Source organism: Cydia splendana, chromosome 15 (genome assembly GCF_910591565.1).
Source record: "Cydia splendana chromosome 15, ilCydSple1.2, whole genome shotgun sequence".
Lineage (NCBI taxonomy): Eukaryota > Metazoa > Arthropoda > Insecta > Lepidoptera > Tortricidae > Cydia > Cydia splendana.
Window position 1 is genome coordinate 13690384 of NC_085974.1, and position 23180 is coordinate 13713563.

The 23180-nt window shown below is 39.2% G+C and overlaps 1 protein-coding gene across 4 annotated transcripts; it reads right to left on the minus strand.

Annotated features, from left to right (window-relative positions):
• Positions 1 to 1284: 1284 nt before the first annotated feature.
• LOC134797701 (protein lin-54 homolog) lies at positions 1285 to 22978 on the minus strand. Of its 4 annotated transcripts, none has more exons than XM_063770047.1 (22): positions 22548 to 22978; positions 22130 to 22277; positions 21801 to 21883; positions 20905 to 21030; positions 19998 to 20202; positions 19344 to 19459; positions 19165 to 19231; positions 17576 to 17694; positions 16355 to 16463; positions 14957 to 15039; positions 14701 to 14775; positions 14238 to 14343; positions 13700 to 13795; positions 13381 to 13451; positions 12523 to 12780; positions 11708 to 11827; positions 7682 to 7769; positions 6799 to 7006; positions 5592 to 5703; positions 4968 to 5089; positions 4012 to 4195; positions 1285 to 1442 (listed from the first exon to the last, which is right to left on the minus strand). In XM_063770047.1, the coding sequence occupies exons 1-22, from the start codon at positions 22593 to 22595 to the stop codon at positions 1431 to 1433; spliced, it is 2556 nt and encodes an 851-aa protein (XP_063626117.1). In that variant the 5' UTR covers positions 22596 to 22978; the 3' UTR covers positions 1285 to 1430. The 4 variants fall into 4 exon arrangements, with proteins under 4 accessions (XP_063626117.1, XP_063626118.1, XP_063626119.1 ...); XM_063770048.1 differs by having other exon boundaries at positions 12523 to 12777; positions 22548 to 22977; XM_063770049.1 differs by lacking the exon at positions 13700 to 13795 and having other exon boundaries at positions 22548 to 22977.
• Positions 22979 to 23180: the final 202 nt, after the last annotated feature.

Below are 23180 nucleotides of genomic sequence, written 5' to 3' on the forward strand. Positions count from 1 at the left end.
ATTATTTCTATAAACATTTATTACCTTACTCTAAAGGTATAAAATAGTTCTTATCGCTAGTAGGTATTTACAAACAGGCCTATACAAAACATTCATTTATATTCCATAATATTCAAGATGAGGTTAGACATTAAAAATGCAAAATAAAAATCTGATATTTGCCTACAGCTTTATTTTACTAATATTTACAAAGTTACAAGTAATAATGCATTCCATTGCGTCTACACTACAAAATTCCATAGCAGTCTTCAAGTGACAATCAATAAAACCCAATCGCTAAGCAATCAGCAAAAGTTTTAAACTTGTATACATACTTTGATTCAAAATTATGCGATTTAATCCAGTCGTACTTTATACATGATTGATTCGTTTATTGGCTGATTACAATCTCACAACAGCCGCGTTTATACGCTTTGTTGGTATCAGTTAAAAAGTTAAGCAAAGTCACAGAATAAATAATAGTACTAGGTACAGAAGACTCTGTCTGTTACGATCAGGACAGATATGGCCGCTAGGTGGCGACAGCGCCACGCGCGGCTTATGGCTAGCCACCAAAATTGGTGTGGAACGGATGTACTTTTAGCTACCTGTAGCAAAGCGACGAAATCGCGGAGTGAGCCACGCCTGGCAAAGTTCAAAACGTTGCATTTAGGTACATAAATCTCCCTTACAGGAAAGTTTTTCGACATGACCACTGTCATGTTCACTTTATTCAGTCTTAGAGGATATAACCAAACGGAGACGCCTTGTCTGTAATTTTCTGTACAAAATAGTCTTGCCGATTTTTGCGGGGGAGGAGCACGTCAAATGTATACGTAACGTAAAAATAGCCATGGCAGATAAACATCAGTCCATACATTGTGTATGGCCATTGGCCGCCTATTTTCGACAGAGGGGAACGCCTGTTAATGGCTACTCCGTTTGGTTATATCCTCTAATGATTCAGTAATGATTGGTCGGTAAAAATGCCACGGCAAGGAAAAGGGCACTAACCCTTACCTTAATCTTCCAGGTAGGTGCAATGCCAACCTTCTAATCTTGAGACACAGTACGTCCAAACCGATAGGTTTCTGTAACCGGTATTATCAATTCAATTTTGCTAGCTTAGAACCGCAACTAGTGGTCAACGGCCTGGGTGTAGCTCGCCTATATTATTAGCCTAAACTATAGACCGACAAGAAAATGTAGAAATTAAAAAGTGGCAACATCGTAGTGTCGTCCCATTCTTATATTGATTTGAAAGGGACGACAATACGATGTTGCCACTTTTTAATTTCTACAATTTCTTGTCGGTCTATAGTGATGTTTAATGCACTCACACCATGATCCTCACAGTTTGACTCGCGTCCACTCACACTTATCCTAATAACAAACAGTATCACGTTTTAAAATGGCCGCTAGCTCCGACTACGCCTCGCCCTCCTCGAATATCACGCTCGACTCTGAAACAAAATTGATATTTCAAATGTCTTATTCGGAAAACAATATTAACTATGCCTGAAACAAGGAGTTAAAAAAAGAGACTTGAGCTTGTATTAAACAAATATAAAAGGGAATGTTCACCGTCGACAAGACGTTCATTCAGAGTGTAAACCCGGAAACCACGCACACACACACACGCTCACTGTATGGTTTGAGAGAAAATTCCTCGGGACCGCCTCGCCTGTGGTTCTACTTCAAGGTTTCCTCAAGGAACTAGTGTGGAATTCAAGCAAAAAAATATTTTTTTTAAGTCGGTAACACGCATGTGTCAGTGTCATCTCTGGCGCTGCAGATATCCATAAGCTACGGTAACTGGTTGCCACCAGGCTATTCATATGCTTGTTAGGCACCAACGTTGTATAAAAAACGGGCCCCAGCACTGCATTAAATCACAGAGTAAGACATTCTACACGCCGTTCAGTTTGGATGGACTATCTAAATGCTACAAGTGTCTTGACGTTTAATTGCGCGCGGAGTTAGTGCCACTATTACTTTACGCTTAATTTAACTATACGGCATTTTGATTGCGACGAAATTACTAAACCGTGCCGGTTACAAGCGAAATAAACTAAAAGGGACCTTAAGGATATACACATAGAGTATGTTTGTAATTCTTTTAAAATAGACACTAGAGAGAAACAAATAAAGAACTGAAGTAAAGTAAGTCCAACTTATAGAATTTTCCGAAGTGATGTTTCCGAAGTGTGAAAAGGATAAAACATGATACAATCAGGCCCATAAAGTTTTATGAATAAGGGTGTTAGAATTTATGTTCAACAAATGTCACGGTCACGCTACTGCAGTGTTCGATGTCAGCTGGCATGATTCCACGTGAATACATCTGGGTGCTCATAAACGCCATTGCAATTTTTAGAAGCGTGTAAAAATGCTAGTTTATTGCAAGTATTTTATTGTCGGATTGAAAAACTGGGTTGTGACACCTTTTGACAGCCACAGACGGTTGTCGCCGTCATCGGAAAGTCTTGCCACGCGGACGCCAACGACGGCTACAGCCGTCAGCTTTGCCAATACAATAGGGACTTACGCAGGACTCCGTAAAGTTCAATTTCGCTTAAATAATGGCGATCGCATGGCGTCCGGGGCACGGCATATTCCTTCGCGCCATCTAGCTTTCAAAAGGTTAAAATGTATGTCTCTGAAATCTCTGAATTATCACAAATGGATACGCACAACTTCAGTCGATTCCAACAAGCTTAATAAGGTATTTGACTACTAATCAAATAAGTTTCTTTTTTAGAACTGTCAAAACTATTTGCTACTATGGGGCTGTCCCCCCCCCCCCTAATATCATCCAAAAATCATGCTTCGAATGACCCCGTTTCCTCCCACGTCATGCTATGCTACCATCATTCGATGTCCAGACCCCCCCCCCCTAATTTGAAATGACGTAATTTATGAATAGCCCCTATGGAACGGATATGAAACAATAGCATGTGACGTCACGATCAAATTACAGTAGAGTCCGGTTATAACGACGCCCAAGGGACCGCTGATATTACGTCGTACTAACCGGACGTCGTGCAAAACGAACTGCCAATTTTAATATATTTTATTTAATCAAAATAATTACATCATTTTGTATTTATTAATACTTATGCGATAATCGAAGAAAAAAACATTTCTTTTTAAAATATTTATTTACGTTAGTATTACGACACCTTGTCTTAAATGGAGAGACTTGTGTGTTTAGAAGAAGCCACTTTTCAAGGTACGCGTACTCACTCGTCATCCGCAAATTACTCGAATCCCGTAAAATATAAAGTCGTAATTCTTGGGGATCTAATCAAGATGACGTTGTTTTATTACACAGTTCCTATGGCCACCTCCTGTGTCCATCATCAGATCAACTCGAAGGTACTTACTTACCAAAATATGTATTGCATTTTCACCCAATACTTACATAATTATGTATGTGAAGTTTAAGCTCAACTGAATAATGTGAATTGGGTTTTATTTAGTTTGCAAAATTACGAAAAGTCACATGACTATTTCATCTTGCTCCGTATAGGCAAAAGGGGGAGGGTAGTTGGATGCGCGGGACGGAGTAAGCTTCTTACCAACAATTTATTTGTAAAAACTACGTCGCTCGTCGTTGTAACCGGACTTGATGGACGGATTTTGAGTCAATTTCCGTCGTTAAAAGCGATCGGTCGTTATAAGCGGAGTCGTAATAAACGGTTGTGCTTTCATAGTAGCTTGTACTAAAACCAAACAAGTGCCTATACTTTCGTCGCTATAAGCGGTTGGTTGTTATATGCGGAGTCGTACTAACCGGACTCTACTGTACCTATTCCTTATAGTTTTATACGGATTTTAAAATAGAAATTGTCTAAAAATAACTGCTGTCTACGTTTCTCTATTAATCTTCTGGTGCTTTATTTCTTGCATGGTATAAAATAATTTATTTTAAATACAGTCAAATACCCTATTGCGTTTGTTTGTCATGATTGTAAAATTGTTTCGAAGTAGGTATGTATAATGTATGTATGACGTAGTGCAGGATGGTACCTCGTCCAGCATGGGCGCGGAGTGGTGCGCCGCGTTGATGATGTCCTGCAGGCAGCGGCTGAACTCGTCGATGACGTCACGCACGGGGTCGGGCTCCACCACCGCCGCGTCCGTGTTGCTGGGCTCGGCCGCGGCCGCGATCAGGCACTGCGTCACCGCCTCGATCACCTCCGTCGTCATAAAACTGGAAATATGTACACATTAGCCCCCTTATTCATAAACGTCTGCTAAAGTTGACAACCCGATAATAATCGTTTGTCCCTTTCCATCATACCAATACGTCGGAAACGGACAAACTTATATATTATCGGCTTGTCAACTTTAGTAGACGTTTATGAATAAGGGGGTATGTCATCATCATCTTCCTCGCGTTATCCAGGCTTTTTGCCACGGCTCATGGGAGCCTGGGGTCCGTTTAGCAACTAATCCCGAGAAGTGGCGTAGGCACTAGTTTTTACGAAAGCGACTGCCATCTGACCTTCCAACCCAGAGGGGAAACTAGGCCTTGTTGGGATTAGTCCGATTTCCTCACGATGTTTTCCTTCACCGAAAAGCGACTGGTAAATATCAAATTTTATATTAAAGGAAAAAATGGAAAAATTACGCTTCCGGCAAAAAATAATTATAAATATATATAATTAAATTTATAATATATATATTTATAATTTATAAATATATAATTTATAATTACGCTCACAGCGCTCACAGCACGCTCACGATCGGATCGATTCACGCTCATAGCGCTTACATGAGATATCGTGACGTCATGGACGGCGCTCACGGTGCTCACACTCCCAGGCGTAAGCATCTTGAGCGCAAACGTCAAGGTGACATTTACAATGACAGGATAGGCGCGAAAAAAAATTCAGTTAGCTAACTGATTCGGACCGGCAGCCAGCACTGTAAGCGTTGTGAGCGTGATACGGAACATAGCCAAAGTAAGTGTAAGTAGGTACTTGATGTGGGGCAGCGCCTGCGGGCGGAACACGGTGTCGCGGCGGTCGCGGCGGCGCGCCAGCGACTCCTCCACGTTGCGGCACCCCACGCACTTGCACATGGCCGTGCACGCGATTTTCGCCTAGGGGGGAAAGGGTACATTCTATACTTCGAGCGACGCATCTTACCGAACTATACTAAAACTTCTATTTAGAAGCTACATTCGATATTTAAATAAAGTATATAAAGTATTATACCTTTGACTGTAAACGTAACTCTAGCGACACTTCAAATATAAGAATCTGTAACTTCCAGGCATTTTTTGTTTCATATTTTCTATGAAATCTCTTGACTGGATATCGCAACCGTGGGTGGCAGAAGTAACTTTTCTGTCAACGCAATATCGCAATGATGGAAGTTGAAAGATTAACAAAAGCACTGAATGGAATTATCCAAATGTACTCCAAAGTCTGTGCGGAAAGAGAAGAGCAATTAATATGTCCTAATAATAGCAATTAAAATGTTTTCTTTAATTATTTCCTAACTCTTAGATGTCATAGCGGATAAAACAGTTAGATAGTTTTATTTAAATCCTGTTCGAATCTTCAAATCTAAAAGCATAGGTTATAAAATGAGTAACGTACCTCGTAACACTCGCAGTAGTTCTTGAGGCAGCCGCTGCGCTTGCAGTTGCAGCCCTTGTTGTGGCGCCGCACGATCTCCGGACCGCCGCTCTTCGCTTTGCCTATCTTTGGCCTGCGAAAAAAACGCTAAATTAGTAGGTATACATGACACAAAGTGCATGAGATCATTGAGCATATCAACTGAATGACGACTCTTATATCGATATCCGAATAAATGGACATGTGGAAATGTGTAACTCCGGCCGGATAATTAGTGACTGTTGCAAAATAGATAATAGATAAATACCAGCACCAGATGTACTGTAAATACAGTACATCTGGTGCTCCATTACGCCACCCCGTGCTATAATAAGCACATTACGTAACTACGACGAAAATTTAAAGGGCCACATGTACTGTAAAACGTTGTACGATACACGTGCGAATGGGAATTTCCTATTTTTCGCCCTTGTATCGTAAATAAATATTGGGTAACGTACAGAATTCTGTGTAACAAAACCGATATTTGATATGGGAAAGGACCAAACCATGACGTTTCTCGCCTTCTAGAGCAGCGATCGGCAACAAGCGGCCCGCGGCCGCATGCGGCCCGCGAACCTCTCACTTGCGGCCCGCGAGCCCCCCTGGCTATTTTGTATGTAATATTGTCAAACAACAATGTCTGATAAAGTCACACTTATTAACAAAAATGCGGCCCGCGTCAACTTCCTTAACTACTATGTGGCCCTTGGCTGCTAAAAGGTTGCCGACCGCTGTTCTAGAGTTCATACGATGGGCACATTCATACGATGTGAGAACTGGCATGCGAGTTTCATCACATTGCGGTATATGATCGGCATATAGTCGCTTTACAATGACTATAGTTAGTTTCCACAATAGGGAATATTACTTAGGTACGCGAAACTCTGCGTAGGCGACGCCACTACTACAATCCATCACAATCTGGGGGTCTACCGCGAAACAAGAAAATCGAAATTTCGTTTTCTAACCTCTATCACTCTTGCGTATTCGAGTGATAAAGAAGCAGATAACTAAATTCGATTTTCGTGTTTCTCGGTCCTCCTTTATGCATCAATGTCATATTTTGTCTGTGAAAGCTTGTCAAAAAACAGTTTAAGGAACAGTATGTATAAGTTACTTTATGGTTTACTAGAGGCGCTAGTGCTGCACTCAGGCGGCAGAACGTTGCAGTAATGCCCCCAATTACCTGAAGGCGTTAGGGTTCCTGTCGAGACAGCCGCGGATGGCCTTCTGGCGCAGCTCCTCGTTCTCGAGGTTGTTGTGGCAGTTGTTGCAGTTGCAGCGGTGGCAGAACTCGCCGTTGGCGAAGCAGTCGCAGTACAGCTTCAGGCACTGCGACTTGGTGCAGTTGCAGGCTTTGCGCGGCCGCATCCCTAGCTCTGCTGACACTAGGTCTGCAAGGAAACAGATCATTTAGAAAAATGCCAATAGGGTGTGTAATAATCACTGTATCACTACACCTTATAAAACAAAGTCCCCGCCGCGTTTGTCTTTTTGTATGTCCGCGATAAACTCCAAAACTATTGTACGGTTTTCATGCGGTTTTCACCTATCAATGGAGTGATTCTTAAGGAAGGTTTAGGTGTATAATTTGTTAACCCGTGCGAAGCCGGGACGGGTCGCTAGTTTTCCATTATAAATATTACAATGGTACAAAACCAGTAAAATTTTCGCTTCCGAGTCCGCTTCAGGTCCAAAAGTCCAAAGGCAATTGATGCTCGTTTTTAACGGATTTATAAAATAGGAGGTTCTCAATTTGTCTGGAACTTTCTCTTTATTTAATGTTTCTCAATTTCTTAAAGTGCCCTGATTGGATTTTTTTTTGTTTGAATTGATATTCTTCTTAAGTGGTCCAATTGCCGTCAAATTTTCACTTTATTTCGAATATTATAGTCACCTGCAATAATATGTTCCACAACGAAGGCCCCAAAAATATCTGACACGATCTTATTTATAGAGCCATAAGAGCGTGGCACATGTTTTTGCGGCCTTCGAAGACTGATATATTACTGCTGGTGACTGTACCCACAGGTCTGGATATTAGCGTAGGTTTATTAAATGAAGTTTACCGCTCTCCGAGACAGGTTGCGGCGTGGGCGGTGCCTGGTACGAGTTGAAGGACTGCATGTCGAAGTTGTGAAAACTGTTCCTTTCGTCCTGAAACAATACATTATTATCAATAACAAACAAATCTAAATTTAGGTAATCGTTGAAATACTGAGGGTGCATAATGTTTTGGTTTGGTTTAGTTTATTTCTCCAAAAGTATATTACAATTCACTTACATAGAGAAATACAAACAAACATTATATACATTATTTACAGAGTGCACGAATAGCATAAAATATATTCTAAAACAAATGTCCCTTTATCAGAACATCCCGTTAACGAGATGGCCTGTTTTTATAATTAAGTACAGTCAACTGTAAAAATATGGGTGTACAAATCATCTCAAAAATATGTCCCATAACCCTTATGTCAGTGAATTAAGAACTATGGGACATATTTTTGAGTAAGTTGTCTACACCCATATTTTTAAAGTTGACTGTACATCTGATTTGTAAAAAAACAGTCCCTTTCGCAAATGTTCCCTTCACCTCTTATATTTAATATTTATAAATAAGCTACAATAAAGTAGTATCTGGAATACTACGAACTATCAGTACAATAGCTCCTAGATATTTTATTTCGTTGATGGGACATGTTGAGATTGTTGAGATAAAGGAGTTCTCAAAAAATGTTTGTTCTCAAAAGTTTTTGGCAAAAAATTCATTTTTGGTACAAGCTTTTATCGCTGACTGTACTTTTCTTACGAAAGACAACTAATACTCATCGAGACAATTCTAAAAATCCCTAACACAATTAAGTTGCGTTGTGTCATCACAGAGTTCCTATGGCCACCTCCTGTCTCCATCATCAGATCAGTTCGACAGTACCATATTATTGTATTGTCATCAGAACTACATACAGCTGCCCATTTTCATGACGCTACGATCCTTGGAAGATGGTTAAATTAGTTACCTTAGATTCCATTACATAGTTACATACAAGTCGAGAGTTCCTATGGTCACCTCCTGTCTCCATCATCAGATCAGTTTGACAGTACAATATTATTGTATTGTCATCAGAACTACATACAGCTGCCAATTTTCATGACCATGACCATTTGTTACCTTAGATTCCATTACATAGTTAGTTACATACAGGTCGACCTAATAAAAGCTTGTTAATAACAATGCGTTAAAACTAAAAATGGAAAAATAAAAACTTTTTACAAAAAAAAGCAAACCGACTTCAAAAAGGATGAAATAAAATATTATCCTTTTTGAAGTCTATGCGCTACCAACTGATATGTTTGAAGTCGGTGCCAAGCCAAATTTTGAAGCATACCATGATTTTGGTGCGATTCGATAAGGATGTACCTACGTTGGATTGCCTTACACGACGACAATGAACGTACTTTCTGTAGGTACAGTCGACGTTAAACATATGTTTACACTTTTCGCCTTATTACAAAGGAGTAAGGTGCAAAAGTATAAATATATCTTTGACGTCGATTGTATCTAAGAACACACCTCAGAACACACGATCAAACCTTCTTGGCGCAGTCTGTACCATGTTTGTCGGCACATTAGTGGAAATCCAATGCATTTTTTTTCGTCGGTTTTTTTAAAGAGCATTTCTAACTAATGCTCGAACAGTCTATAGCACGCAAGTGTGAGATTGGGACTGAGTAATTTCCCGTCCCTTATCCAGAGGACTACATTTCAAAATATAAAACAATTTAAGAAATTTACCTTCTTGCCAAATTTCACCTAAAGCGGTTCAGTTGTTTAGCCATGAAAAGGCGACAAAGAGGCAGACAAAATTACTTACACATTTGTAATAGTTATTAGTGCAGTTCTAATGTGATTTATAGCTATAAAGCTGATTATTTTGACTGGTATTGTTACTACTTGGCTTGGCACCGACTTCAAACATATCAGTTGGTAGCGCATAGACTTCAAAAAGGATAATATTTTATTTCATCCTTTTTGAAGTCGGTTTGCTTTTTTTTGTAAAAAGTTTTTATTTTTCCATTTTTAGTTTTAACGCATTGTTAAGAGCGCGACGCATGAATGAAAAACAAGATCATGTTTAACACTAAATTCGTGTACTTATTACTTTAATAAATATGTATGTAATCAGGAATTTTCTCGAGTCCGTCTGGGAAATTATAGTTCCTGTCACTACTACACTAAATCCATCCTCCGCCCCGCCACTGGCCCAATCCCTCAACGCCCCGATCACTCAACCTCACAGCGCATCAACCCCTGATCCAGGAACCCCTCGACCCTGAACCAGGAATTGTCTCGAGTCCGTCTGGGAAATTATAATTCCTGTCAACTAAATCCATCCGCCCGCCCCGCCACTGACCCAATCCCTCAGCCCCCCGATCACTCAACCTCACAGCACATCAACCCCTGATCCAGGAACCCCTCGATCCTGAACCAGCAACCCTTCAACCGCCATTCTCCGACCCGTTAATCTCTGACCCCTTAACTCCTAACCCTAACCCCCGATCAGTAGCCTTACCAGCTTACCACGAGTTTGACATTGATATATTCGCTAGCATGTGTGTAACTTACTTCCTATGCATCTCGCTCGTACTAACCTTAGTGTGAGCGAGATGCATAAAAAGTTACATTTAGATGCATAAGACGTTAGCGAATATGTCAATGTCAAACTCGTGGTAAGGCTACAGTTGCAGTACATCAAATTGGTGGTTTTCGGAAGCAAATGCTCGAGTTACTTTAGAAAACCCCGAAATCACTTAACACGTGCCTTTAAAAATTGAGGAGTTCCCTCAATTCCTCATGGATTCCATCATCAGACCAGAACCAAAAATAATACGGAAACACCTTGGAGGAGTTGGAGGTAACTTCTTCCAAACAAAAAAAGAATTACTCAAATCGGATCACAGGTGCCAGAGTAATCGCTGAACATATTTACATTTAAAGAAATCATCATCATTATCATCAAAATAATCATCATCATCAGGTCTACTTCATCAAATTAGTGGTTTTCGAGAGAAAATGCTCGAGTTGCTTAAGAAAACGCCCAAAACACCATGCATGTGCCTTTAAAAATTGAGGAGTTCCCTCAATTCCTCATGGATCCCATCATCAGAACAGAACCAAATTAAAATGGGACCAACTCGAAGGTAGCTCCTTTCAAACAAAAAAAGAATTACTCAAATCGGACTACGGATGTCGGAGTAATCGGTGAACGTACATAGAAAAAAAAAAAAAAAAAATAGCCACAACCGAATACAGAACCTCCTCCTTCTATGAAATTGAAGTCGGTTAAAAAGGGATATTTCGCGATTAGAAACCTATTTTGCGAAAGGGACGATCCAGTAATGGAACGTTTAGCGAATGCGACTTCATTTTACAAAGGGAAATTGTATGCTAACTTAGAGCAATTAGTAACTGGAGACGTTATCGCTGTCATTTTCTGTACGAAACAGTCTGCCGATTTTTGCGGGGGAGGGGACGTCAAATGTATTGCTATTTCTACATGATTTGTACGTATCGTACAAATAGCCATGTCAGTCCATACAAAAGTTTACACAATAGGGCAATATTATTAGGCAAAGCTCTGCGTAGGTGGCACAACTAGCACCTACAGTAAACAAACATCAATGACACATCATGCGTCACTACGTCAATCACATGGCCTACCGTGAAACACGACAATCGAAAGTTCGGTTTCTGCCTCTCTATCACTCTTGCATATTCGAGCGATAAAGAGGCAGATAACTAAACTTCGATTTTCGCGTTTACCGGTAGGCCCTTGTTAACAAACCGCCTTGATGCATCAATGTCATATTTTATTGTCTGTGAAAACTTGTCAAAAAACAGTTTAAGGCACAGTATGTATAAGTTAGTCTATGAATTTACTAGAGTCGGTAGTGCTGCACTCTGGCGGCAGAACATTGCAGTAATATCCCTAAGTGTGCAAGTTTTTCAGCAGAGGGGTAAGCTCTTAAAGGCGTAATACTCCAGTTATTAAATGTTCTAAGTATGGTAATCATTGAATTTATCTTTCACATACCCTGACAGTGAAGTCGTCTGGTAGTATCTCCTGTTGTTTGAGATAGTTGGGAATGACGATGAGCGGCTCCAGAGACTCCGGGGTCGGCTCGGGGCTGTTGGATCGGGATTCTTCTTCACTCTGCAAAATTGGCAATGTTTATATTTATTGTATATGTATTTTGATTTTAATTATAAAATTGGACAAAATTTTAATATTATGTTTCTATCAACGATTTAAGTCTAAAGGGGCCCACTGATTAACAGTCCGCCGCACGGTATACGGAACTGTCAAAATTTTGTTCTAAATGACAGGCCGATACCGTCCGGCGGACTGTTAATCAGTGGGCTCCTTTAGAAGTGTTCTGATTGGAGTGCATAATAGTTTTCCATCGTTGTTTCTCGGAAACGTTCGTATTTCTCATGCTACTTCAGTCTACCTGAGTACTTTTAGTATCGAGACGAGACTGACCGAAATAGCAAGACACGTTCGTACGTTTCCGTGAAAATACGACTGGAAAATAATTATGCACTACATTTGTAGTAGTCGTTGATATGACTAGTACTGATGTTTTGATTGATTTACGCAAATTATTGCCATATATATGTAGGCCGTTTGAAGTGATACTATTTAAGGGCCAAATAGATTTTTTTCCAGGCTTCACATAATGGTTCGCTAAATATCGATTAATTTGATCGACGCGCCATTCGCGACGACACATGGCAGGTCACGTAATGGCGGCGTTTCATGATATGTCGAGAAATTTCACGCTTCGGCTGATTTTACAATCGGCCGAGGAAAGATAGAAATTGTAAAAAAGAAATTAGTGAACTGACCTGTTGTCTCTCAAACTCGACCTCGACTTCAGCGTTCTGCGGCGGGTGTAGGTCCCGGTGCCGGTCGCGGTCGCGGTCGTGGTGGTGGTCGGAGCGCAGCAGGTCGTGCAGCGCCGCCTTGCTGTCCGGCGCCTCCTCGTCCTGCGCCGCGGCGGCGGCGGCGGCGAGGGGAGGGGGAGGGGGAGGGGGAGGCGGCGCGGCGGGGGACAGCGGCGCCAGCAGGCTCTGCATGGGCCGAGTGCTTGTGATCGACTGCTGCTCGGAAAAATGTGCTTTATTTTATAGTTCGTTTATTTTAGCATTTAAAAAAAAGGTAAACAATCTTGACGTGTCTTTTTATTGAAAAAATCTTTTAAATAATAAGTCACGGCAAATTTGTAACAATTAATTGAATCATACACGATTATTAACATTCTTTTGCTTTCATAAGTACTAGTTACTGATTTTTAAACAGCGTTTTTCAATTAAAAGACACGCCAAGATCAGACATTTTTTTAACTAATAACTTAAATATTAAGAAAAAAAAACGAACGAAGAGACATAAAGTTGGTCAAGCAGATCTTGTCAGTAGAAAAAGGCGGCAAATTTGAAAAATGTAGGCGCGAAGGCATATCGTTTCATAGAAAATTTGAATTTCGCGCCTTTTTCTACTGACAAGATTTGCTTGACCATCTATAGTTCATATACATCAAAATGTAACAAAATATGTTCAATAACAAAAATGGTGATTACGTTAATATGAAAAGGCGGTTTCAGAGCGGTTAACCACTTTCATCTTAATTTTTCTCGTTCACATAATTACTGATTGCACAAAGCTTTTGACACACATGTGTAGTGAACACAGATATAATAGCTTACGGTAGCAGCCAGCGCAGGCGCCGACCCCACGGGCGCGATGCGCACCAACTTCTGCTGCGGCCGCGCCGTCACTGCACAATACAACATATTATATTAAAACCACATAACACACCACATACTTAGAATAAAAAAATTCAAAAACATTTTCAAAGGTCGGAAACTTATCCGTTCTTGTTGTAGTACTGACATAATTTAAAAAACACATATTTATGACCATTTTAAATAAATAATTATTTTCAAAAAGGAGTTTATTTACGTTTCATAAATTATTTTGGCCGTTTAATTCTCTTAAGTATTTCATAGAGAAAAAAACCCTTACATTTATTAATATTAATGGAGGAAGTGGACCCGGAGATGACCAGTGGTGGGGGTTGTCCACTTTGCACCTTTTCGGCGGCCATTTGAAGCACATTTCCTACACACAATGACATTATTATATCATTACAATATATACCTTTAGCCCCTCGCACAATTTCATACAAGTTTTACTCGCTTGAACACTTTCCAACGCGACAGATGATCCCAACTATCTCAAGCTTCACGGCTCGGCCACCACGTTACGCAACTGGCGACGGCGGCAGCGACAACCATAGGTGGCAACGAAAGGTCCGATCGCTGTGTCTCGCTCCAACCTATGGTTATCGCTGCCGTCGTCGCAAGACGCTCAATATCGTGGCCGAGCCGTCATTGTTGTACGAGAGCTCTCTCACGGGGTGCCAATTAGTCATCTATAGCAACTTGGGAGTTTTTTTTAATATTCTGTACGTAATCAACTAATTATCGTAGGGACCGTAGCCAACAGGTCACCGCGCTGGTCGTAATCTGAACCCGGCTTTACCTGATAAACTTATTCTTACCTTTGGCGTCGGTGAGCATGACGGCCTTGGGCTGCGCCGCCGGCTTGAGCCGCGCCGGCGCCGTGCCCGGGTGCGCGCCGCTCGTCACCAGCCGGATGTACTGGATCTACACCACAACACATATCATCAGACATGATCACTTTGAGAGAAAACTACCTGGCTTTTAAGCTAAACAATCTTGATCGCCAAATCTCTTAGTGTTAATGAAATATTAAAAAAAGTACAGAGGCTACATTAAAAAGCTCAAAGATAATTTTAATAGAATCTGTTTGGATAGAGAAGAGTTGTGGAATGTATTGGGCCCAATACATTCCAGAACTCTTCTTTTTCCGCACAAGCTCTATCAATAAAAATTTCAATTGCAAAAGTTTCCACATGAAAAATCTTGGGCAACATACAACAATTTTTACAAAAAAAAATCCAACTACTAATCATGATTTAATCTTCACATAATATAACTTACTCCTTTCCCTGGAACGTTAATCTGATGCAGTTGCGTTCTCTGACCTTGTATAGTTATATTTCCGTCTTTATTGACCTAAAAACAGAACATCGCAATAAAAATCGATATTCCGCACAAAAAACAATTTAGAATATTTTAAATTTTTTCCCGTTTGTGTAATTAAATATGTGTACAAAACGCGAGAGTTTAAAGTGTTATAAAAAATATTAAATATATTAAATATAAAAAAGAAACTTAATACAATTTAGATATTTACCTGTGGAGTTTTAGGTGGAGCAGTAGTTTTGAGAATAACGTTTTGTGTAGGAGTTGCCGTGATGACCACTTTCTTAGTGCCCCCTAAAAAAATTGAAAATGTTATAAGCAGCGACGGAATATATATATAGACATCGCTCTCCATAGAAAATTGCCTTCCAAAAATGACCCCAGCCACACACTGACAACTATCCCTTCTCTATGAATATGTCCCACCAGTTTTTAATTATATCCAATAAACAATTTCCCGCTATTAAAAAAAAGTTGTGATTGGTCAATATAAGTTTTGATTGGCTATAATAACATTCTATGCGTCAAACCTCTTGCGCGGCGTTACAATATTTTGGAACAGTGTCAGTACTAAGACACAGACTTTTATAAAATGCCACAGTGGTAAATTTGTAACAGTTTGTGTGGGAAAATATATAACACTGTTTTTACTGTTTTCCTTGCAATTACCATATTTTCTCACCATTCTAACAGTCTCTGTAGGGCTAGAACATGATTGGCGCGATAGTATCTCGCGGCGTGATAGAGTACCCGTCCCTCTTTTTAACATAGTTAGAAAAAGACGGATAGTCTATCTCGCTGCGAAATACTGTGCTAGGCCCTGCTCTTTCACAAATATTTCTATACCAAAATTAGATGCCAGGGACATAGTTAAAGTATAAACATTTAAAAAAGCGCCACCTACAACGGCGATTAGTACATATTTACTACCACTAATTTAAATTAAACGGATAGTCCGTTACGGACTATATCAAAACAACTACTTTAACACATTTAAAATAATAGGATCTTAATATCAATGGCTATTTAAAAAATTGCATAACCTCATCCCCATATAAAATCTGTTATGATCAAAATAAATCAAAATAATATTATCCTGGCTAAATTAAACGTGAAAGGTAATCCCATAATATTTTCAGTGTTTGTTGGAACGGCTAGCACATCATTTAACCTTACATTAAGGCATATTTTTTCCTTAAATAAATAATCTACATACTTCTTACTACGACTGTCACAACGGGCCACCATTTGCGAACTAAATAGCTCCGTGGCACAATATTTACGCCCCACCCACGGTGGCACAATATGTGTGGGGTCATTTTTACAGAGCTATTTAGTTCGTCATGTTTATTATCAATCGCTGGTTATAAGCTATTGTTACCATCTCTACCTATGTCAATTTTTTAATTTAAAAATGGGTTTCAAACTCAGAAAATCGATCCTAATCACGGAAAGAAAGTAGTAAAAAGATGAAATATGTACTTCAACTACATTATCAATACAAATACTAACTCGCTCGCTAAGTGACCATTTGTAGATCTTATCTCGTCTTAATAAGGTTTACGAATGGTCAATCACACGATGATGGTATCAATGTGGCGCATATTACCTGTTTGTGACGTCGGTATGAGTTTGGCAGTGGTGGGCGATTTGATCTCGACGATGTGTTGCTTTTTCGTTATCCGCACCGTCTGTTTCGTCGGTGATGCAACGAGAACCTATAAAAAAAATATTGTCAAGTTTCTATGAAAATCTGAAGTTTATAATATTAATAACACTCCCTTTAGCTAGTTTGTTAGTGCACGACACCTTGCACTTTGTGACTATGCGCTGAAACTTGGCACAGTTGATTCTTAGCTGGTCATGAGCAGATACAGACCGGGAGACCTCGAGAGCCACGTCTCATTTAGTGGGGGGGAGGGGGGGAAGTTCGACGCCGCCGCGCTTCACTTGGAGCAACATTTCTCTAAAACTATACCTATTAGGGAATGTAATATATCATTTTCGGATAAATTAAGGATGAGGAATCTAGTTTTGGAACAAAAACAATGCACTTTCTAACAAAAAAAAAACATAAAGTAGAAAAGACTAAAAAACGTATTTTTGATTTTTTCATAATTACCAATTTTTTTTTAAAGTATAGCAGGAATCTGAAAACAAAAAATACAGTCGTAAAGCTACACTTATTACGTTTAAGAAAATATATAGTTTAATATACAAAACTGTTGATAAATGGGAGATAAAAAATAATATTAAGCGTGGGCCAGAGTGATCTCAATACATAATATTATGAATGTGGGAAAGTTACTTATAATTTGTTGTTTTTGTTCCAAAACTAGATTCCTCATCCTTAATTTATCCGAAAATGATATATTACATTCCCTAATAGGTATAGTTTTAGAGAAATGTTGCTCCAAGTGAAGTGCGGCGGCGTCGAACTTCCCCCCCTCCCCCCCACTAAATGAGACGTGGCTCTCGAGGTCTCCCGGTCTGTATCTGCTCAAGACCAGCTAAGAATCAACTGTGCCAAGTTTCAGCGCATAGTCTCAAAGTGCAAGGTCCCCATACAACGGTGTGCAGTAACAAAGCAGCTACTTACTTTGTTAGTGTAGTCCAGCGGTCGGCAACAGGCGGCCCGCGGGCCTCCCTGGCTATTTGGTATATAATATTGACAAACAACAATGTCTGATAAAGTCATAAATATTAACAAAGTGCGGCCCGCGTCAACTTTTTTTAACTACTATCTGGCTATTAAAAGGTTGCCGACCGCTGCTCTAGCCCAAAGGGCCGGGTTGTTATGTCCTTTCATAGAGTGATTTAGTTCGCGTACCTTGTTGGGCATGGAGATGGGCACGGTCTTCTGCGTCATGGTGACGTAGCGAGCCTGCGGCGCCGCCGACACCAGCTTTGTGATCACCGCCGGCTGGTTCGACGGGTCGCTTGTCTGTCCTGTTACATAAGAAAGAAACACACATACTTCTAATAAATGACGTTACTAGATTAATCTGATATATTTGATGCAACACTTGTTAAATTCTATGAAAATTACAAATAAATAACACTCAAATTAATATAATACTAGTCACATATCTGACGAGACACGAGGAAAGAACATTAAAAAACCCCCATTCAATACGTAAACATATATGAAAGTATAGCTCCAAAGGTAATATCCGTCTGCCAACTAAAGCAAACTAAAACATACACACCTGCTTTAACTACATACATTCTACTCTACATTACTACATACATTTAGTTAAAAAACATTGTAGGGCAAACCATGGCTATTCGGTGATACGTAGTTATCCGGTGATAGTCAGTTTTAATGTCTTTTAGCCGCGTTACCTGGTAATTATATTACTTGAAACCATATTACACCACATTAATCATATCCATGGTATCTCTTAAACATTGTTTTAAGCGATAAAATTACCGGGCAACTCGGGTTAAAAGACGATAAAACTGACTATCACCGAATAGCCAAGTTTTAAACTTTCACGATTATTAAACATTATCAAACTACACAACGGGACTGAATCGCGTATTTAAGTTTTAAGATTTACCTCCGACGTTTCGAGGACGGCGTTGTCCCCGTGGTCTCGGAGAAGACTGGCTCAAGTTGACATCAACATCTTCTAGCCGCGCGAGTTTTTCGAACTACCCGCACCAACTGCTGGACCAAACCACTGGATTGAGCTGCATAACCCTAAAATCCTTTCCACGGATCGCCATTTCTACAGTAGAAAAGTGCGGGAAGCCATTGAAATCAAAAAACATTGCAATTTTAATCGGGACGAGGGTTTTAAGATCTCATCCACATGGAATCCAGTCATTAGCAAATGTAAGCGGAAACGAATATCGACAGTCGATAAATCGAATATCGTTAGTGTTGTGTGTCGACAGAGTAACATCCCTAGTGCGCAAAACGTTCAAACTGATAAACAAGACCAAGTGCGGGTAGTTCGAAAAACTCGCGCGGCTAGAAGATGTTGATGTCAACTTGAGCCAGTCTTCTCCGAGACCACGGGGACAACGCCGTCCTCGAAACGTCGGAGGTAAATCTTAAAACTTAAATACGCGATTAAGTCCCGTTGTGTAGTTTGATAATAGCCAAGGTTTGCCCTAATTATTGTACAGTCGACGTCAAAGATATGTTTACACTTTGGCACCTTACCCCTTTGTAATAACTTAATAAGGCGAAAAATGTAAACATATCTTTGACGTCGACTGTACTATCTTCTTGTATTCACAGGGTCAACCAGTTCATTCATATGTAAATAAACCACAAAAAGAAAAAAACAAGACATTATAAACATGTAAATCCTTGTACAAAATTAATAGCTCCAAACATGACCTCATTGGTCACGATTGGGAGGAGGCCCCATAAAATAAATTACCAATTCAATAGTGGATACAAACCTTGTATGATGAATTTAGTTAGCATTGGCTTTGCTCCAGATATGCTTTTGGTAGTAATTAATTGAGCCTGCAAAAAAATAAATAAAAATTTGTAAAGTTACGTGGCTAAACTTTTTCTACCTAAAAAAAAATAATTTATATTTAAAAAGATTATCACTCCAGATTTTATAAATTATTACCTGATCATTTGGGTTGGCTCTTATGTACTGTATGTTGGAAACTCCACTCGGGGCTGCCACCAGCTTGATCTTCTGGTTGGTGCCGGGGACCATGACCAGCTGCTTGCCAATTTGAGCTGAAAATTATAATTAAAAATATAACAATTCTACTTCAAGTGTACTGCACACAAAAGATTTCACATGAAATAACCACACAAAAGGCTCTCGATTGGGCAAGCAACAGTTTATAATAAATATATTACTTACTATCCCTCAGGAACAAGAACAGACTTTAAATAACCGGCCAAGTGCGAGTCGGACTCGCGCACGAAGGGTTCCGTACCATTACGCAAAAAACAGCAAAAAAAATCACGTTTGTTGTTTGGGGCCCCACTTAAATATTTATCATATTCTGCTTTTAGTATTTGTTGTTATAGCGGCAACAGAAATACATCATCTTTTCAACTGCCTAGCAATCACGGTTCATGAGATACAGCCTGGTGACAGACAGACGGGACGGACAGACGGACAGCAGTCTTAGTTATAGGGCCCCGTCTTTACGGAACCCTAAAAATGCAGAATCTATGGAATTCAAAACAACTAATTAGGTAGGCGTTTCTTGCTTGTATAGGTAATTTAAAAAAAAATACCTACCCAACAAAACAAGCAACTAACCCAAAACAGTCTTCCCTTGCGTAGCCCCCGTGACGCTGGCGATGGAGACCTTCTTGACGAGCTGGGGGGGCCTCGCCGAGGCCAGCGTCAGCGGCTTGAGCCCCAGCGACCTCGGCACGGGCTTCGGCGCGATGGCCACCTGCCGCGGCATCGCGTGCACCACCACGGACTCCTTCTTGGCTGCGATACGCTGTGGTAGGGCAGCCTGAAACCAAAACATTTATAATTGACCTATATATTTTATTAGACCCATTTTAATAAGGGCACAGTACACGGGGTTTGTTACTACATTATGTACAGATTGGAGTAAACTAATTTATTTTAAGCCTTTAATTGATCAATAAAGCCAGTTGTGAGAAGTTAAAACTGCTTTATGAACTGATTTTTTAAACTAGAATTTCCTTTCATCCTAAAGGTCTTGAAATGAAGAGATTTGGGTAGTAGTATTAATATTCCCCAATTAAAAGTTCAGCTAAAATTTGTGCTGATTTTACTTAGCAATTATTGCCATCATCACATTTATAAAGTGTCGGTGCAGCATTTTTTTCTTTCATATCTCTCTGTCACACAGTTTATCTATCTTTTTCTTATACTTCTATATAAGACAACTATGTATATAAAAATTACCTAAGTAAGTAAGAAAATAGAAATAACACGCTATCTGAAGGCTGTCTGGAAGAGATTGCTTTTTAGCGATAAGTTACGATAAGTGATATTTAAGTGAGTATGATAAGTTACCTACTGACTTAAATATGGCCTGTCATTGTTTGTAACATGTATTTTTCTGTGTAATGATATCTCGGGACCATGGGGTCTTGGGCCTTTGGGAGGCGTGTATTATTATAATACAGACATTTATTAATATATTCCACTAAATAGGTTCCGTGAGAGTGTAAGTCTCAATTACCTTGACTGAAATAATTTTTGGCTGCTGCACTTGCTGCGGTTTGATTTCAACAGGTGCGGTGGAGGTAAATACTTGCTGGTCAAACTGCATGTCCAGCAATGAATCCGCTTGCGACATAGGCTGTTCCTGCAAACATATACGCACTTCCTTTAAAAAAATAGATTAAAAAAATACTCCTTATGAATATCATAAATATGAAAGCAACACTTTCAATCTAGAATAGAATAGAATAGAAATACATTTATTTATGACAAACAAACACAGATGACAAAAACATGTCGACAAATATACAATGTATAACATTTAGTGAAAAATGCCATAAAAGGGTCACAACTCAGAATGTTGCTGGCAAAGCCAGCGCTGTTCTCTGTTACTTCTTCACATTTAAATTGCTGAAACAATTTAGATGAAAACTGGTATGGAAAGAATTTGAGTCCCAGGGATAGTTAATATGTTTAAGTTAAGGCTACAGAGAAAACAAAGTTTAACCATTTGCAATTTTAATGTAAGTTTTAATTTGGTATTTCATGAAATTTCGCGGCCAACTTACTACCGGAAGTATATAAAAAAAAACATTCCAATATTTGACTTTTTGTGTGTGAAGAGGGTGGTTGGCGGCAACATGCAGTGCGTAACCCATATGGCTTATGATCGCACACTGTGGAGACGGAGCACACATGGTCACGATCCTCAGCAATAAGGGATTGAGGAAGAAGAAGAATATTTCACTGCATTAAGATTTCTAATATTGTTTTTTTATAACAAGCATGTTATGACCGATATTGATATTGGTGCTCAGAGAAATAGGCTTCTTGACCTTGAAGGCTATTTTGGCCTTGTATACTAAATGAATGAAATTAGTAAGCAATTTGCACAATATTACTGTTAATACATACACTGGAGACTACAGTTGTGTTGGCACCCGTGTGATCATCATCATGCTGAAAATCCTGAAGATTGAACTGGTCATCGGAATAGCCTGAAATATCACATATAAATATTATGTGACTGAATTTGTTAGGTAAGGTGTAAGGTTTCATTTATACATATTACAATTAAAGTATTTTTTTTTATCAATAGTAAATTTATAGTTATGTAAAAGCTATAAACTTTGTTACTAATACTTTTTACAATATGACAAGTAATTATTTAGTTCATTCATAGTACACATATATTGAAAATGATATTTGCAACATGCTAAAAGAGATATATTAGTTGACTTTACCAATAATTTGTTCACTCTCAGCGTCCATGAGCATTGGTTGCTCCTCAATGGATTCAAACTCCATTGGCATGTTCGCTTCATGTGAGTGTGCATCAAGTGAGATGTCGGCTTGGCTCACCACAACATCTCCGGGAGGCTCAAAGTCCACCTTGAAATTATAACAACCATCAACTTCATTAATTTCTACATGTATGTACATATTAATAACAATACAAAGAAAACATTGTAAGTTTGAAATGTAGATGTCAAAACATTTGTATTTTTGAAACTGAGGTCTAATAGCGCCTAAAATGGTTATAGTTATTCATGTAAATCACATATATACAGCAAACACCACCAAAATCCGTCTATACCGGCGGCACCTCAACAATAATGAGGAAAAGTGATAAACACAACCAAAAACAACTTCAATACTCACTCCCATAGCGCTGTCCAAATTCAGTGAGTCATCCAAATTGTGATCCATCTTGAAGTAAATATATTTCTCACTTTACACTGCAACTTTAACCACACTTTCTGGGTCAACACCGCGCAAAATATATCAAAAACCCTCTTACAATTTTGAGTTCAAACGAGGCCGCCATTTTAAATTGTCAAATATTCTGAAGTCCCTCGCAAAGTCGCCACGGTTGAAAACAAATTGTCACAAACTTAAACAATTATTTACGGCACTATAATGGATAATAATGTATTGTTTTCACACACGCACTTGAATGCTATTATAAACTTGTATTTGACAATGATTTTCCACGTCTAATCAATACACGAAAGAAATTATCAACATAAAACTGCACAAATCCCGATGGCGCTTCTTTCAATTTTATACGGATGTCAAACTTATGTGTAGCCAACATAAGAAATCTAACAATGGACGCGTTGGGTGCGTTCGTAATAAACCAAAAAAAATAAAATTATATAAATAGAAATACAAATGCTATAGAAATAAAACAAACCGATACTTGATTCCGTAGCTGTAATGTAATTAAAGAATATTATTCGACATTGATTATTCTACAAATATGATATCCATCATTTAATCAGCGTCGCCTAG

Bases quoted from the DNA above. Each gene is read 5' to 3' on its own strand.
- LOC134797701 (XM_063770047.1), bottom strand. From the start codon at position 22,595: ATGGATCACAATTTGGATGACTCACTGAATTTGGACAGCGCTATGGGA. The intron at 12,781-13,380 runs GTAAGCTATTAT...CATTTTTCCGAG, and splicing joins CGCCTGCGCTGGCTGCTACC to CAGCAGTCGATCACAAGCAC. The intron at 5,090-5,591 runs GTACGTTACTCA...TTTCCCCCCTAG, and splicing joins ACTACTGCGAGTGTTACGAG to GCGAAAATCGCGTGCACGGC.